This window comes from Thermomyces dupontii, assembly GCF_041956625.1.
Source record: "Thermomyces dupontii strain NRRL 2155 unplaced genomic scaffold VTN31scaffold_3, whole genome shotgun sequence".
Taxonomy (NCBI): domain Eukaryota; kingdom Fungi; phylum Ascomycota; class Eurotiomycetes; order Eurotiales; family Trichocomaceae; genus Thermomyces; species Thermomyces dupontii.
Window position 1 is genome coordinate 93912 of NW_027192309.1, and position 12773 is coordinate 106684.

General features: G+C 52.4%; 6 protein-coding genes across 6 annotated transcripts; 3 read left to right on the plus strand and 3 right to left on the minus strand.

Annotated features, from left to right (window-relative positions):
- Window positions 1-21: 21 nt before the first annotated feature.
- On the minus strand, window positions 22-969 carry VTN31DRAFT_3469 (uncharacterized protein; the record flags this gene model as incomplete). Its single annotated transcript, XM_069403751.1, has 2 exons — window positions 22-348; window positions 409-969. The coding sequence occupies 2 exons, from the start codon at window positions 967-969 to the stop codon at window positions 22-24; spliced, it is 888 nt and encodes a 295-aa protein (XP_069260794.1).
- Window positions 970-1583: 614 nt separating this feature from the next.
- Window positions 1584-1894, minus strand: VTN31DRAFT_3470 (uncharacterized protein; the record flags this gene model as incomplete). Its single annotated transcript, XM_069403753.1, has 3 exons — window positions 1584-1618; window positions 1672-1758; window positions 1810-1894. 3 exons carry the CDS (start codon window positions 1892-1894, stop codon window positions 1584-1586), a joined length of 207 nt encoding a protein of 68 aa, XP_069260795.1.
- A 370-nt stretch (window positions 1895-2264) lies between these two features.
- Window positions 2265-3581, plus strand: VTN31DRAFT_3471 (uncharacterized protein; the record flags this gene model as incomplete). The annotated part of the gene is made up of 1 exon (XM_069403754.1): window positions 2265-3581. One exon carries the CDS (start codon window positions 2265-2267, stop codon window positions 3579-3581), a length of 1317 nt encoding a protein of 438 aa, XP_069260796.1.
- Window positions 3582-5869: 2288 nt separating this feature from the next.
- VTN31DRAFT_3472 (uncharacterized protein) lies at window positions 5870-6403 on the plus strand (the record flags this gene model as incomplete). Its single annotated transcript, XM_069403755.1, has 1 exon — window positions 5870-6403. One exon carries the CDS (start codon window positions 5870-5872, stop codon window positions 6401-6403), a length of 534 nt encoding a protein of 177 aa, XP_069260797.1.
- A 229-nt stretch (window positions 6404-6632) lies between these two features.
- Window positions 6633-8255, minus strand: VTN31DRAFT_3473 (uncharacterized protein; the record flags this gene model as incomplete). Its single annotated transcript, XM_069403756.1, has 1 exon — window positions 6633-8255. One exon carries the CDS (start codon window positions 8253-8255, stop codon window positions 6633-6635), a length of 1623 nt encoding a protein of 540 aa, XP_069260798.1.
- A 2398-nt stretch (window positions 8256-10653) lies between these two features.
- On the plus strand, window positions 10654-12208 carry VTN31DRAFT_3474 (uncharacterized protein; the record flags this gene model as incomplete). The annotated part of the gene is made up of 3 exons (XM_069403757.1): window positions 10654-10857; window positions 10914-11122; window positions 11965-12208. The coding sequence occupies 3 exons, from the start codon at window positions 10654-10656 to the stop codon at window positions 12206-12208; spliced, it is 657 nt and encodes a 218-aa protein (XP_069260799.1).
- Between the last annotated feature and the right edge of the window lie 565 nt (window positions 12209-12773).

The window sequence follows — 12773 nt, forward strand, 5'->3', positions numbered from 1 at the left end:
CGTAACCCAGACAAACGTCAATCAAACAATGGTTTCCAGTTCCCGCGCGTACCCGATCGTATTCTCAATCACAACACTGCTATACAGTGGCGGCGCAAAGGCCTTGTCGCCCCGAGTTGCAGGCTCCGGGACCAGCGCTCCAGAAGCACCAGGCGGCGGGGGTGCAACTGCTTGGAAAGGGAAGTATATCCGACCGTCTCGCAGCGTCCAACCACGCTCCTGAGCGAACTGCACCACGGCACCTTCGGAATCGAGGAAGAGAAGGTTCTTGGCGTTGGAGATGGGGAGTGACTCGTACGCATTCTCGGAGCACTCGGCGATCTCTCGTCGAATGGTACCAACCAGAATCTATGAACCCGTCAGCATCACAATCTGCCGGCAGCTCGCCGGGAACGGTGTGGAGCGTACATTCGAGAATAACCCGAAATCCTCTGTTGGCACTGTTTCAGACTTGGTCGCACGCCACACCTTGTCGTAGCTGCCCTCCATCAAACTCCGCTCCAGCTCAACTGGGTACTTGATGTAGGGATCATCCTCGACACGGCGTCCCTCCAGAGATGCCTCCACAATCAACCCCTCCAATACGGTATGGAATTGTGCGGAGTCGCCAGAGCTCAACAAAAGCAGCAAATACAGACCAGTGATGATGCTCCGTTGACTCGTCTTGGAGATGTCTGTTTGCCCTGTCGATGCTAGGTGGCGCTCATGATCATAGAACGGTTGCAGTTGCTGATAGTACCGCGTGAAGGCTTCCGAGTCTGTCAAGCGAATGGATGTGATGGCTCCTAGTTCGAGAATTTCCCGTGCTTGCGCAAGAATCTGCGGTGGTGTCGAATCCGACGGCGTCAGAGCATTGAGTTGTAGAAGTGCTCGTTTGGCACGAGAGAGGATGTTGACAGCGTTGTCCAGTTGTCGCTGCTCCAAGCTCTTGTGGAGCTCGTTAATGAAAGACCGGAGATCGGCCGACATGGCAGTCTATGTGACGCTGCAAAAGACAACCTAAAGCAACACTGGAACAACTGATCTCGTTGCTAGCAATCCGGCTTGCCCTGGAGATCCTGAAGCTTCCAGGCAGAGCTGTGACACGATAATATCATCACGTGATTTTTTTCAACCAATGAGGTTCACGAACGTTTACGACTTCCTAGTGTGGTAGGTACTAGGTTACGTATCTATCATCCTAGCATTCGTCGTCCGTCAACTGTCGTTGCATTTTCAATTCCAGACACTTGCGATTAACAGAGGAGATTGGTTCGGCAAGACAAATACCCAGGTAACCATTTTGTTTCCAACCTGCAGTCAACGAAGTACAGCTCAAGATCGTATCGATTGGCTTCTGCAGCGCGTACCCGACTGACACCGTGGTATCCTCTTCGAACAAAACCTTCAACCAATACACCAGCTCAGTGATGCAAATGCTTGATTAAAACGATGCAATGAATCTCTTGTGTCACAAAAGTAGAAGAAAGGGTCGTTATAATACATCCATACTCCGTTCCTGACGCGCAACACCAAGCCCCGTGCTTATGAAATGCGCGAGCCGATGACTGCGAAGTCCCGAATCAAAGGAAACGATCGATCGATCATGCGACGAGGATATTGTTGATTGGAATATGTACTATAAGTCCGATTAGCCACATCTTGGAGTCAGACTGGACGATCAGAATTCACCTAGTTTGACAATGTACCCAATGGCACCCATCGCAACGAAGCCAATGGCAACGGCTTGACAAACTTTCTTGAACTCCTTCCGATCGGCTAATTGAACGATCAGCACAGGATCAGTTTTCCACTCGACAGCTCACGTACGCTTCTGGCACTTGTGGATGAACTGCATGCCATCCTTCAGGAAATCCCGCGGGATATCCAAGAGTTCTTGTACTTGCTCCGACATGTTGATGTGTTCTGTAATGCGACTCGAAACTTAAATGTTTGATGAGCAAACTCAGTACAGTCGAACGTGGCCTTATGGATCTTTTGGATCAGGAGTCGAGTTCATCCAGAAATGACACCTTGCCTGTGGGTCACGAAGGTCGCCGTGCCAAGCTGGGGTCGGGGAAGGAGCAAAGTTAATCCGTGAGTTTCAGCTCAGCTGTCACGTGATACTCTGCCGAGTCAATGACATCATCTTCAGCTGTGCAGCTGAACTTCAACGTAGATGTGCGAGGCAGGAGGACATGTACCCATGTCCAATGGCAATTTTTTTCCCTGGAGCACTCTCAACTTGCGCTCCTCGCGAACATCATCTTGGGTGATTCAGCGCAATGGCTGCAAGCACGCTCCGAGATATCTCGGCACGCAACTTACGGACCCTAAGAGATCAACCATTTGCCGAGATATCGGGAGCCGTTGGCGACCTGGGCACTTTTCTACCCTTGACCATCGCCCTGGCCATTAATGAGACGATTTCACTGTCCAGTACTCTGGTATGCTCGGGGCTGTTCAACCTCTTGACGGGGATCTTCTTTGGCATACCGCTACCGGTGCAGCCTATGAAAGCCATTGCGGCTGTTGCTATTGCGAATTCGTTCAAGAATGGGGAAATTGCCGCAGCAGGGATATTCGTTGCTCTATGTATCCTGGTTTTGAGCGTCACGGGCATCTTGCGCTGGTTTTCTAACGCAATTCCAATTCCGGTGGTGAAAGGCATCCAAGTGGGCGCTGGATTATCCTTGATCATTACCTCTGGGGGGAACCTTATTTCTCGACTAGGCTGGATTACTCCTTCATGGGCGGATAATCGAATCTGGGCTATCGCAGCTTTTGTGTTGCTCATGACTACGAATCATTTTCGAACTTTACCGTATGCCTTGATTGTCCTGCTTGTTGGGCTCGTGTTTGCCAGCATCATTGCCGCCCGAGCGGCCGATCTACCCAGCTTCCATCCTTGGAAGCCCGTCCTGGCTACTCCAAGCGCTAATGAATGGCACGTCGGAATTACCACAGCCGGTATTGGCCAGCTACCGTTGACGACGCTCAACTCCGTGATTGCAGTCGTGCATCTGGCTAGGGATCTTATTCCCGAAGTTGAAACACCAGAGGTGACGGATGTTGGCCTCAGCGTTGCCATGATGAATCTTGTCGGATGCTGGTTCGGGGCAATGCCCGTATGCCATGGTTCAGGTGGCCTGGCGGCACAGTATCGCTTTGGTGCCCGCTCGGGAGGCAGTGTTATTGTTCTCGGCTTGATCAAGGTCGTCATTGGTATTTTTCTGGGAAATACTCTTGTCGGTCTTCTCAGGAGATTTCCGTTGGCTCTGCTGGGCATCATGGTCATTGCTGCTGGTCTCGAACTTTGCGGCGTCGGAGAGAGCCTCAACACTGCCGGGGCAAGAGATCTCGACAAAGCAAGTGGCATTCGCAGACTGGAAGGCAATGAGGAGGCGGCTGTCTTGCTTGAAGAAGACGAGCGTAAGAAGCGCTGGACAGTGATGATGGTCACGGTTGGATTCCTCGTTGGTTTCAAGAATGACGCTGTTGGATTCATTGCGGGCATGCTGTGTCATTGGAGCTTTTTGTTGCCTAAATATGTTCACAGATTCCGAGAGTGTCGGGAGGGCCAGATCAGGCTGACCGATTGATCTTCATATCGGCCATCCTGTACATACTGCACATTTCGCTCTTTGGCTGTGGTTACAATATGCGGACGAAGAGTATATAATATACAGTCTATCGCCATGGATTTTGGTATATTTCAACAGGACATGCAACACATGCAAAATCCTAACGCTGGGTGAATGCAAAGCGATCTATTTACAATGTCTTGGTGCTTCTCAACGAGACGTCCAGATTCGCCAAAACATCGCTCAAAAGTATGTTTCAACAGCAACAAAACGTGAACCAACGAAAGCAAACAATTAACGATCGGAACGCTGCACCCTCGAGCCGCCCACTCACTGATTCGGAAGAACCAGTCCTCTCGCTCACAACACAGTCATGCTCATGGCATTCTCGTAATACCTCTGACCCGTAACGGGATCGATAGCGTCCGCGTCAACCGATGCATCGCCCCTTGCCGGATCCGCCGTATAATCCACCGCCGTGTTGGTGTTGACCCCTGTGGTGTCATCAAGGCTGGCGTATTCTCCATAAACGTTGTTAAAAGCAGAGCTCGAGAGCTGTCGATCCGCAGTCGTAACGCCACTGGGGCCCAAATAGAGCTGCTGTCCGGTCCGATCGTAGCGTCGCTCCTCGATCACGGGCGGTTCGCCCAGTTCTTGATGGGCGGTGCGCACGACGGTGTTTCCATCGGGGTCCGTGTGGGAGGTTGTGGTGTAGCGGTGTCCGGTGGTCGTGGTTCCATCCGTGGTGCTCGTCGCGGAACTGTAGTAGTAGGACGAGCTGGTGTAAGTCTCCGGCATCGTTGCAAAGTAACCCGGATTTATAAAAACTCTCCCTGGTGTGTCTTCAGCACCTGTTCTTTTATAACCCACCAAATACCAGTCTCGTTGGAGGACAAGAGACACGTACTTTTGTCTGAATCACCACGAAGATAACATCCGATTTCCTCTCATCACTGATCGATGCCATGTAAACACTTTACCAGGAACACACGGAGGTCACAATATATAATTTTTGCGGCGGCCAAAATGAATGGAAGCATCCAGATCTCCATCAACGGTATCTGACATCATCTGCTGTTCCTTCCGTATGGATATTGGTCCATCTCCTCAGGAACTGGAGCATGAGGCAAAATTCAGACATCCGGAACAGGCTTCCCCGACGGCACGAACCTTCTCCGAAAGCTAACGATGTCAGATGGCGGCGTTCCCAGGATTGAAGCTTTCCCGGTCATTACTTCCGCGCCGTCAGATCGACTACAGCGTGGATCATGCTGAGGAATCAGACGCTCAGTACGGGACGGATCAACCCATGGAAGCCGGTTTGTCTGTTACGCTGGTTCCGCTGTCAGAACACTTGCCACCACTGCAATTCCATGGACACTCGATTGCCGCTGGACCCTAACTTGGCATTCGACGTCAACCACCTTCTGGATTTTGAAGAGTTTCACATCTATTCATAGTAACTTCCGCCACGGTGCCAGAGGGTTGGATAAGTCAGAGAGGTTGGAGTGACGCGGATGCGTGGTAAAGTAAAGCCTGTGAATTAATAGTGAGGGCGTAAAGCAGGTTCAGTTGCTACCGCGGAACGCTATCGGCTCCCGTCAGCCCAAGTTGTTGAATGATCTTCATATCCCCATTGTCTTCATTCGTGGTTGGGCCCTGTACTTCGTACATAGTTCGAGAAATCACCAGGCCACTCGTGCCACTTAGACACCTCAGGGAACGACGCGTGTCAAAAAGACCGCAGCAGGGCATCCGACAACCCAGGAACCCCGAAAAGCGTGCCAGAGAGCATGGAAACCAGAGGCACGGGTGGGATGTGCAAAGTCAAGATGTGGACTCGGACAGCAGGCCGAGGACCAAGTGCTCCCTTAAAAACCCCACGCTACACTACACCCCTCCGCCACTGCGAGAACCGAGGACCAGTGAAGACCACAAGTCATTGACATCATGACTGCGGACGCCGGGCTCACAGCGGAACAGCTAGCCTTCTTTCGCGAGAATGGCTACCTCGTCATTCCAGACTACCTCTCTCCGGATGAGGTGCAATCCCTGCTTGACGAGACTAATTCGCTGCTCGACAACTTCCCCCTGGAATCACACCCTCTCACCCGCTTCACCACCGGCGACGGGGATGACTCCGATGCACAGCATGTCGGAGATGAGTACTTCTCCTCAGCTCGGGCGACAAGGTTCACTTCTTCTTCGAGCCCGACGCGGTAGTGGCGGACAAGGAGAACGGTGGCGCGCCGAAACTCCTCCGGCCGAAACATCTCGCCATCAACAAGATCGGACACGCGCTGCACATGAAATCCCCGCCATTCGAACGCGTGACCATCTCCCGCCGCAACGCCGCCATTGCCCGTTCCCTCGGGTTCCGCGACCCCCGCTGCCTGCAGAGTATGGTCATCTGCAAGCAGCCGGGCATCGGCGGGGCAGTCCCGCCGCACCGTGACTCGGAGTTTCTCTATACTAACCCGCCGTCGGCGGTTGGCTTCTGGATCGCCCTCCAGGATGCTTCGCCGGGGAATGCATCGTTGGGGATGTGGCCTGGTTCGCATCGCGGCGGTCATATACGACGCAGCTTCGTTCGAGTGGACGGTGGGAAGGCGGGAACCACGTTCGTCGAAAACGATGGACCGACTCTGTCAAAGGACGTGGAGGGCACGACGGGCCCAGATACTAGCAATATGGAACCTGAAATCCTCTCCGTCAAGGCGGGTGATCTAGTTTTGATCCACGGCAACGTGCTCCACAAGAGTGACAAGAACACGAGCGACAAGAGTCGCTATGCGTATACGTTCCACGTCATTGAAGGAGCCAGAAGGGTGGGAATATGACGAGCGGAACTGGCTACAGCCCCCCGAGGGAGGATTCTCTCGTTTGAATGCTGCGTTATGATCCAATGACCGTTATCAGCTGAAATGACTGAATCATACTCTTTTGATGATTTAACTGGTCTATGGTATCAAATCAAACGGTCATTGTGAACAGTCAGAACTCCAAACTCCGCCCATGATCAATGAATAATACATAAATCCAGTATCATCGCCATCATCACCGTAGATTTCACGCCTTCAGCATCTCGAGCATGCCCTTGGTCTGCCATGCCAATTGCGCCCGCTCCACTTCTTCCCGTACCCTCTTGTGCAGCTTCCGCACCTGCGCGTCGATCTCCGGGGATTGACCCAGATCACCTGAGTAAATGTCCAGAATGTTCATGCCCACTTCGACGCAAAGATTGACGAGCCGAGGTTCCATGATGTGGCGGTATACCCAGCGGAGGACGGGCTGGAGAGTAACCTCGTCGCGGCCGCTCAAGGCAGTGCGGAGCGCCGAGCGATGGCGGAGGGCGGTCAAGCAGGTTAGCTGGGTGATGGTGTCGTTGGTGGCGAGCACCTGGTCCAGCGCCATTGCATACCGACCGTGTCGGAGATCATTCTCCCAGGGGGCCTCCTTTTTGCGCTTCTTTTCGTCCTGTCCTTGGATGATGATGTCGACGCCCTCGCCAATGAAGTCGCGCCCACGGAATCGCTTCAGCCAGCCTTGCCCACGCTGTCTCTTCTTTGCTTGCTTGCGGTCATATTCTTCGATCCGGCCCTCAAGCAAAGCCTGCATTTCCTTCTGGCGCTCACGCTCTCTGGCCCGCTGTTCTCCGGACAGTTTGGTCCGGATCGAGAGAAGCCCGCTCTGTAGACCGACGGCGATGTGCTTGTCTTCCCGTTCCGCTCCAGATGTGACGACTTTGAGTGAAAGGATCGGGGCAGGATACTTGGCGCCCGCCACAACGTTCCATTCGGTGGTGTCGAATACTTTGAGATGTCCGTCTAGAGCACCGCTCACGACGCGGTCGCCGTTCGAGGCAAGTGACAAAGTCGTAACGGTCTTCTGATGGCTCCGGATCATATGCAGTGGCCGTCCAGCAACCACATCCAGAACCGCGATCTGGTTATCTGCCGACGCGAGCATTGTCGTCCCCGACGGCATGGGCAGGACGCTCTCGATGGGCGCACCCATTGCGAACGTCATGACCGCACGGCCCTCAACTCGAGGGTCCCACAATCGCACTGTTCTATCGTAGCTCCCAGACACAATCATGCCACTCGAGGCCATTGACCCGGGCATGAACGCTCCACTTCGCACGTAGTCTGTATGGCCCACGAACACCCTCGTGCTATTCTCACTCGACAGATCCCATAATCTCACCGTGCGATCATCACTAGCGCTTGCCAATACCGTTGGGTCGCTCGGCGAGAACTTTGCCATCCATACTGGCTGCTTATGCACCTTCCACGTCTTCAAAATCGCTCGCGAATTGACGTCGAACACCTGAAGTGTCCCGGTATCGTCACCGGTGAATATGATTCGGCCATCTGCACGTACATCTGTGCCTCGTGCAAAATCCTCGAACCGTGTAATGGTTCGAATCAATTTCCGGGTGCGAATGGAGTATATTTGGACACGCGCGCCCGTCGTCACGGTGAAGACATCCGGAGGAACTGCGGCAGATGGAAAGGCAGATAACGAGGACGGCACGGAAGGTTGTGTGATGAGGTTGATCGGATTATTCGATGGCGACGAAATCAATAGCGGCGACTTGAAGCTCTTCCAATACAGCTGCGCAGTCGTGAGTTTTGTCGACGGCAGCTGTGGCAGCTTCACTTGCGACAAGGGGACCACTGGCGCCGCCATTGTGATTGCTGCCGGAGACTACGAGACACGAAACGGACGAAACTCAGCGGCAACCGGAGCCCATTGCTCAGAACTTTTTCATATGTCACTGAGTTCTCTGAACTCGTCGCGTCGTCTCGTTGCTTGTTGCGATGCTCAAGAAAAATTGATAAAATCGATCCTCGAGTGGAGCCGCATAGATTCGATACAGCCAATCAGATCAATCAATCGAGCCATTATGCTTAGTCACCAGCTTCAATCTCCACAGAATCACGTGTTTTTAGGGCTGCAGAATCACGTGATTTGCTCTTGCCTATCTAGTAGTCATATTCCTCTTAACTAAGTCACGGTTGGATTCCTCGTTGGTTTCAAGAATGACGCTGTTGGATTCATTGCGGGCATGCTGTGTCATTGGAGCTTTTTGTTGCCTAAATATGTTCACAGATTCCGAGAGTGTCGGGAGGGCCAGATCAGGCTGACCGATTGATCTTCATATCGGCCATCCTGTACATACTGCACATTTCGCTCTTTGGCTGTGGTTACAATATGCGGACGAAGAGTATATAATATACAGTCTATCGCCATGGATTTTGGTATATTTCAACAGGACATGCAACACATGCAAAATCCTAACGCTGGGTGAATGCAAAGCGATCTATTTACAATGTCTTGGTGCTTCTCAACGAGACGTCCAGATTCGCCAAAACATCGCTCAAAAGTATGTTTCAACAGCAACAAAACGTGAACCAACGAAAGCAAACAATTAACGATCGGAACGCTGCACCCTCGAGCCGCCCACTCACTGATTCGGAAGAACCAGTCCTCTCGCTCACAACACAGTCATGCTCATGGCATTCTCGTAATACCTCTGACCCGTAACGGGATCGATAGCGTCCGCGTCAACCGATGCATCGCCCCTTGCCGGATCCGCCGTATAATCCACCGCCGTGTTGGTGTTGACCCCTGTGGTGTCATCAAGGCTGGCGTATTCTCCATAAACGTTGTTAAAAGCAGAGCTCGAGAGCTGTCGATCCGCAGTCGTAACGCCACTGGGGCCCAAATAGAGCTGCTGTCCGGTCCGATCGTAGCGTCGCTCCTCGATCACGGGCGGTTCGCCCAGTTCTTGATGGGCGGTGCGCACGACGGTGTTTCCATCGGGGTCCGTGTGGGAGGTTGTGGTGTAGCGGTGTCCGGTGGTCGTGGTTCCATCCGTGGTGCTCGTCGCGGAACTGTAGTAGTAGGACGAGCTGGTGTAAGTCTCCGGCATCGTTGCAAAGTAACCCGGATTTATAAAAACTCTCCCTGGTGTGTCTTCAGCACCTGTTCTTTTATAACCCACCAAATACCAGTCTCGTTGGAGGACAAGAGACACGTACTTTTGTCTGAATCACCACGAAGATAACATCCGATTTCCTCTCATCACTGATCGATGCCATGTAAACACTTTACCAGGAACACACGGAGGTCACAATATATAATTTTTGCGGCGGCCAAAATGAATGGAAGCATCCAGATCTCCATCAACGGTATCTGACATCATCTGCTGTTCCTTCCGTATGGATATTGGTCCATCTCCTCAGGAACTGGAGCATGAGGCAAAATTCAGACATCCGGAACAGGCTTCCCCGACGGCACGAACCTTCTCCGAAAGCTAACGATGTCAGATGGCGGCGTTCCCAGGATTGAAGCTTTCCCGGTCATTACTTCCGCGCCGTCAGATCGACTACAGCGTGGATCATGCTGAGGAATCAGACGCTCAGTACGGGACGGATCAACCCATGGAAGCCGGTTTGTCTGTTACGCTGGTTCCGCTGTCAGAACACTTGCCACCACTGCAATTCCATGGACACTCGATTGCCGCTGGACCCTAACTTGGCATTCGACGTCAACCACCTTCTGGATTTTGAAGAGTTTCACATCTATTCATAGTAACTTCCGCCACGGTGCCAGAGGGTTGGATAAGTCAGAGAGGTTGGAGTGACGCGGATGCGTGGTAAAGTAAAGCCTGTGAATTAATAGTGAGGGCGTAAAGCAGGTTCAGTTGCTACCGCGGAACGCTATCGGCTCCCGTCAGCCCAAGTTGTTGAATGATCTTCATATCCCCATTGTCTTCATTCGTGGTTGGGCCCTGTACTTCGTACATAGTTCGAGAAATCACCAGGCCACTCGTGCCACTTAGACACCTCAGGGAACGACGCGTGTCAAAAAGACCGCAGCAGGGCATCCGACAACCCAGGAACCCCGAAAAGCGTGCCAGAGAGCATGGAAACCAGAGGCACGGGTGGGATGTGCAAAGTCAAGATGTGGACTCGGACAGCAGGCCGAGGACCAAGTGCTCCCTTAAAAACCCCACGCTACACTACACCCCTCCGCCACTGCGAGAACCGAGGACCAGTGAAGACCACAAGTCATTGACATCATGACTGCGGACGCCGGGCTCACAGCGGAACAGCTAGCCTTCTTTCGCGAGAATGGCTACCTCGTCATTCCAGACTACCTCTCTCCGGATGAGGTGCAATCCCTGCTTGACGAGACTAATTCGCTGCTCGACAACTTCCCCCTGGAATCACACCCTCTCACCCGCTTCACCACCGGCGACGGGGATGACTCCGATGCACAGCATGTCGGAGATGAGTACTTCTCCTCAGCTCGGGCGACAAGGTTCACTTCTTCTTCGAGCCCGACGCGGTAGTGGCGGACAAGGAGAACGGTGGCGCGCCGAAACTCCTCCGGCCGAAACATCTCGCCATCAACAAGATCGGACACGCGCTGCACATGAAATCCCCGCCATTCGAACGCGTGAACTCGGGGCCGATGGATGCGCTGAGTCAGGAACTCCAGAGCATTGACCTGGGGTCGTCTCGTCGAGGGGGGCAGGGATACACGCGGTAGGTGTGGACTGCATTGGCGTTGATGGTTAGAATTCCCGGGTTAAGAGGAATAAGCACACTTTTGCCTATCTCAGCGTCCGCATTTTCTATTTTCGGGTCTCTGTCCTTGTCGCCGTTGTTGGCTCGTCGATCAACGAATCAATGTATCAAAGTACTGAGGCTATCGATGAAAGTGACAACGTCAATCCGCTTCACATACAACGGAGCGCCACGGTATCGGACCTAGAATCCTAGACATCATGTCCGCCTATGGTACCAACCGATCAGTGGATTACGATCCATACAACTCAACTGACTTTCTGGACTTCCAAACAGTGAGACTGGTTATATAAAGTCGTTCCAACTTCCCAACTGTGTTTAATCCATCATACTCCAGGTTATTGTGACATAGTATGGCATTTCCTGCTTGCCGATAGTAGGTATGATGGGGGACGATTAGTATCCGTTCATGGACCAAGCTTTCCTGATTCCAGTGAAAGTCTGATATCATTATATCAAGAGGCGATCAAGGCATAATCACCCTGATCTTCGAAATATCGCATGCTATCTTGTGAACCTATGGACGATGTTGTTTATATGGTAGCATCCCCTATGGGTCCAAGACCAGACTGATTTTGTCTCGACTTTCTCGCTTGGTATCTGACCCGAAGTTACACGCCTTTGTTCGGATACTCACTGTCCACAGATTGTGCTTGATGACAAGATGCTTCGGACCTGGCGCAACCGGTTGCTATGTCATGTCTGTCATGTCTTGCCACCAGAGTATCCGAGCCGTGCATGGTCGACATGAAACCCAGTCCTCACTAACAGCGCGTGGCTCATCCCTGTCCTTCTGGCAGTGTTCCCAGTGGCTACGGAAAGGACGCGCCATCCCGCGACTGGTGGGCGGGACATCGGACATTAGCCGCTGAGCCAAGCGTGGAGCACGAGGCAAGGGAGCAACTCGACACGGGACATAGATTCGATATGCACTGTCATCGAGACGCACCAATTGCCTACTCCGTAGTTGAATTATCTGCTTATTCGAAACATCGTGGTGTCAAGCGCGACAATCATGCTGGGGATGCCAATCACGATAACTAGGACTCCTCATTCTTTATGCACCGCAGCGATGCAGTATGCAGGATAAGAACAAACCCCGCCAGCTAGAGGAGTAATACTCCGTACAGTAAACAGTACTCCCCGGGTACCTCTTTCGAGTGTTCTGCACAGCCTCGTAGCCTGTAGAAGAATAACCCTACGTATACATAGGCCTTAGTACTCCGTATCTAGTTGAGACTTCGATCCGATTCCATTATTGCGCCCGGTATGGATGAGTCATGATATTGATGTGTAGGTAAATGCTCCGTTCTGAGTCGATAGTCCGAAATACATACTCCGTACTTACTCAGTAAACAATTCCACATTCCGAAATCGCCGTATACGGAGTTCAGAAATAGTAATTTGGGTGCCTGGAAACGCTGCTGTTGCTGAGTTTAGAGGCAAGCGGGCCAAATGCCGAGGCCGACGCGTCACTGAAGATCACGTGATCCGCTTTGGACCCTGACATCATTTTAGCTTTTTAAAGGCAGTGGCTGGGCCAATCAGAGCATGTGCCACGCTATCAGATCGTCATTGCATGAATAGCTTTAGCTGTGATTGGCTCATC